Source organism: Nicotiana sylvestris, chromosome 10 (assembly GCF_000393655.2).
Source record: "Nicotiana sylvestris chromosome 10, ASM39365v2, whole genome shotgun sequence".
NCBI classification, from domain to species: domain Eukaryota; kingdom Viridiplantae; phylum Streptophyta; class Magnoliopsida; order Solanales; family Solanaceae; genus Nicotiana; species Nicotiana sylvestris.
Window position 1 is genome coordinate 66,052,712 of NC_091066.1, and position 4,302 is coordinate 66,057,013.

The window sequence follows — 4,302 nt, forward strand, 5'->3', positions numbered from 1 at the left end:
TTCGGTATTTCGGTCCAATTCGGTATTGCAATTTCGGTATTTCGGTACGGTCTTTAGTATTAAAATTCTGAAATTTCGGTATACCGAAATACCGAAAATCCGATTTTTAAAAGAAATTTTCTTAATTATTGCCCAGCCCATCGCCCCAGCCCCAAACACCCAGCGGCCAGCCCATCGCCCCAGCCCCAAACGCCCAGCCCATCGCCCGCCCCAGCCCCAAACGCCCAAGCCCAAGCCTAAACTCTAAAGGTCATTTGTCCAATTCAGATACAAAAGAGAAAGTGAGAAACCCTGATCTGCTTCTTCTTTCAGATCAGAATCAGATCTAATTCAAATGGACGCTCTCGATTCTGTGTTCGATCCTCTTAGAGATTTCGCCAAAGACATAGTGTTAGGCTCGTCAAAAGATGTCACAAGCCTGATCGTAAAGAATTTACCAAGGTTGCTACTCGTACAGCGATCGGTTTTGTTGTGATGGGATTTGTTGGATTTTTACCAAGGTTGCTAATCGTAAAGAATTTACCAAGGTTCCGAGCTCCGAATCCTCAGTCCTCACTCCTCAGTCCTCACTCCTCACAAATTCCGGGCAAACGAAGATGTTGTTGTTGCGAACTTGCGATAGTTTCAATTTTCAAAGGTATGTTTCTACTTTCTAGCGATGGAAATGAATTTGATGAAGATTTCTAGCGATGTTCTTTAGCGAAGATTAATTTTATATTTGAAACTCATTTTTTTTGGATCAAGTGTTTGATTAGGTATAAAGTAGGTTGACATATGAGAATCCTATAAGGTATAGCAGTTAAACAGGGAATGAAGATAGTAGTTTCGTGAAATTTCTTTAGCAGTAAGCGTTGGGCGTTGGCAGTTGTGTATTGATATTGATTGAAGTAACTGATACAGGAAAATGATTAATTTATGTAGCCCGTTGCACAAATTGTAGTAATTGTATCTTACTAGAGCTAACTGGATAGAAACTGTACTAATTTCTCCTGCTGCTGCTCTCTGTTCTTTAGCAATGGACATAGTACTCTAATTAATTTTGGATAGATCATATTAACTGGATAGAAACTGTACTAAGATGATTACAAAAAGATTTTGTTTTCTCTTTCTATTTTGTTAAAATCTTCTTTAGACTTGGTGGAATCTTCAACTTTATTGAGACTGATATATGACTATATGTTAATCGGCGGGCTAATGGACTCAATATTGTGTTACTGCCCATCAACGGCCAAACATAAATCCTTCCTCAAGACTCAAGTTGAGTAAATTTTCCTGTGAATTGAGAAAACAAACATGGAGAACAAAGAAGAAGATGTAAGATTAGGAGCAAACAAATATTCAGAGAGGCAAGCGATTGGGACGGCAGCGCAGAGTGACAAGGATTATACGGAGCCACCACCAGTGCCACTGTTTGAGGCAGGAGAATTGATGTCTTGGTCATTCTATCGTGCTGGAATTGCTGAGTTCATGGCCACTTTCCTCTTCCTTTACATCACTATCTTAACAGTGATGGGTGTTTCAAAGTCTGAGCCCAAATGCTCCACTGTTGGTATTCAAGACATTGCTTGGGCTTTTGTGGGCATTATCTTTGCACTTGTCTACTGTACTGCTGGCATTTCTGGAGGACACATAAATCCAGCAGTGACCTTTGGACTGTTCTTGGAAAGGAAACTGTCGTTGACAAGGGAAGTGTTCTATGTGGTGATGCAGTGTCTTGGTGCTAGGGATTCACATGTCCCTCTTTTGGCACCATTGCCTATTGGATTTGCTGTGTTCCTGGTACACTTGGCCACAATTCCAATCACTGGTTTCTCTGCTGCTGCATCTTAGTTCATGCTTGCAGATGCTGTTCAGATGGTTTGGCTGTGTACTGTGTTAAGTCATAAGTGTTAAGTTGTGTAATGTGTTGTGTAGTTGTGTACAGATTCAATTGTGTACTGTGTTAAGTGTTTAGTTCATTAGTTGTGTAATGTACAGTTTTTGCTTGTAAAGAAGTTGTTGTCTTGTTCAGCTTTTGCTTTTCACTTATTCAATTGTGCATGTGCCATCAGATTCAGATCAGCCATGTGCAGTTGTGCACTGTTATATATCGGAAAACAGTGCATCGAAATATTGATTATTTCATTGATTATTCATTGATTGTTAAACTGAAACCGTACCGAAACCGTACCGAACCAAAATAAGAAATACTGAACCGTACCGAAATATTTCGGTATGGTATTTGGTATACACAATTGATAAACCGAATACAAAAATACCGAACCGAAATTCTTAAATACCGAACTGAAATACCGTACACCCACCCCTAATTCTCATTTAGAGATTTAATACAAGCCATGATTTTCAATGCAAAAGATGATTAAAACAGTAAATCAGGAAACCTGTAAAAGATAACTGTGTGTGTTCATAGTAACTAAAAAATCGGCATTTGTAACCTTAGAATCGAAGCATGGAGTACAAGTTGCATGTCTTTGCAATATAAGATAAGATTTTCCTATGTTAGAAAAGTATAAGGGTGATATTATTTTTGTTGCTAATTATTAACGGATGACAAAATTAAGCACTAGTCAACAGTCTGGGGTCTATGTAATCCTTTATCAACCAATGAAAACAAGAAAAAATTTATGACAATTGAAAACCCCATATTTCACGATTCGTATATAAGGGAGTCATGGTGGTGATCCAGTTTCTCCTTCTAAGAAATTCTCATTTCCATTAATAGTAAAAAGAAAACAAATGAGTTCGGTAGGGTCAACCAAAGGAGGCAGAGGCAAACCAAGGTCATCAAAATCGACATCAAGATCTTTCAGCCATGCGGAGGCAATCTTTCAGCCATGCAGATGCAGTATGCGGCGATCTTTCAGCCATGCAATGCAGTATGAGGCGCTCTTTCAGCCTATGAGATGCAGATGGAGGTAGAGCTTAACCTCAGAAGGCAGAGTGCTATCCTTATGCAATGTAGAAATGCAAATGGAGACAGCGTTTAGTGTCGGAAGGCAAAATGGTATCCTTATGCAATGCAAAAAATGCAGATGGAGGTAGAGTTTAACCTCGGAAGGTAGAATGGTAGCCTTATGCAATGTAGAAATGCAGATGGAGACAACGTTTAATCTCGGAAGGCAGAATGGTAGCCTTATGCAATGCGAAATGCAGATGGAGACAATGTTTAGTCTCGGAAGGCAAAATGGTATCCTTATGCAATGTAAAAAATGCAGATGGAGGTACAGCTTAACCTCGGAAGGCAGAATGGTAGCCTTATGCAATGCAGAAACGCAGATGGAGACAGCGTGTAATCTCAGAAGGTAAAATGGTAGCTTTATATGAGAAATAAAATGGTAGATGGTAGTAGAGCTTTCTTAGCTGATAGCAGATTAAGGCATTGTGATTACCGAGGAAATTGTGACATACGAAATATCAATGGTGTGTGCGGATGGGAAATGTTGGTAAGTGGCAACGGTTCCGAGAGTTGTATTCCTGAATAATGTTTGTCCCACCGATGTATAGTATGTTTGATGATTTTGTAATCCAAGTGCCTGTATCCAAAGAAAAATTGTGAGTTTTGTAAAGGGAGGTTAGTTTGCATCCCTGGTGGCCTTTGCTTGACCTGCTCGGCTCTAATCTGGTGATACTGTATGTATTATTGGGGTAGCGTAGCTAAACAAAGCTATTTCAGTAATATGCATGATTTTGTAAAAATAGGATATAATAATCTTTTAGATGAACCGACGACTGTGACGTGGTTTGGGACATTGCAACCTCTCTTGCTACGGAATTTTGAGGGTCCCCTTCAAAATTCTGCCCCAGTTTAATGGGTTGATGCTTCTGGTTGTTGCTTGCGACGATTGGCTGAAATTACTTCGGAATTTTTAGGGTCCTCCTCAAAATTCTGCCCCAATTTCCAATTGCGGGGGAAATGAAAATTTTATTGAATTGTGACCAAACCCATAGGGCTGCCTACGTATCCCCTCTTAAACGGGAATCAGGTCAGGCATAGTTCAAATTACATCATATAAGGAAAGGATAAAGATTACACATAGTAACACTTGACTGCATCTTTGGCCAGACTTCTCCGTCCATTTATGCAAGTATAAGGGCTCCTCCTGTCAGAACCCGGTGGACAATGTATGGACCCTTCCAATTGGGAGAGAATTTCCCCTTGGCTTCATCTTGATGCGGAAAAATTTTCTTTAACCCCAGCTGCCCCGGTATGAACTATCTCGGCTTGACTCTTTTGTTGAAGGCTCTGGACATTCTGTTCAGATAGAGTTGACCATGACAGACTGCATTCATTCTCTTTCCGTC

General features: G+C 40.0%; 1 protein-coding gene across 1 annotated transcript; it reads left to right on the plus strand.

The window, feature by feature from the left end:
• Positions 1-1,258: 1,258 nt before the first annotated feature.
• On the plus strand, positions 1,259-1,830 carry LOC104248257 (aquaporin PIP1-1-like). The gene has a single exon (XM_009804485.2). The coding sequence runs from the start codon at positions 1,294-1,296 to the stop codon at positions 1,828-1,830; it is 537 nt and encodes a 178-aa protein (XP_009802787.2). The 5' UTR covers positions 1,259-1,293.
• Positions 1,831-4,302: the final 2,472 nt, after the last annotated feature.

Excerpts from the sequence above, each read along its gene's own strand:
- LOC104248257 (XM_009804485.2), top strand. The coding sequence starts at position 1,294 with ATGGAGAACAAAGAAGAAGATGTAAGATTAGGAGCAAACAAATATTCA.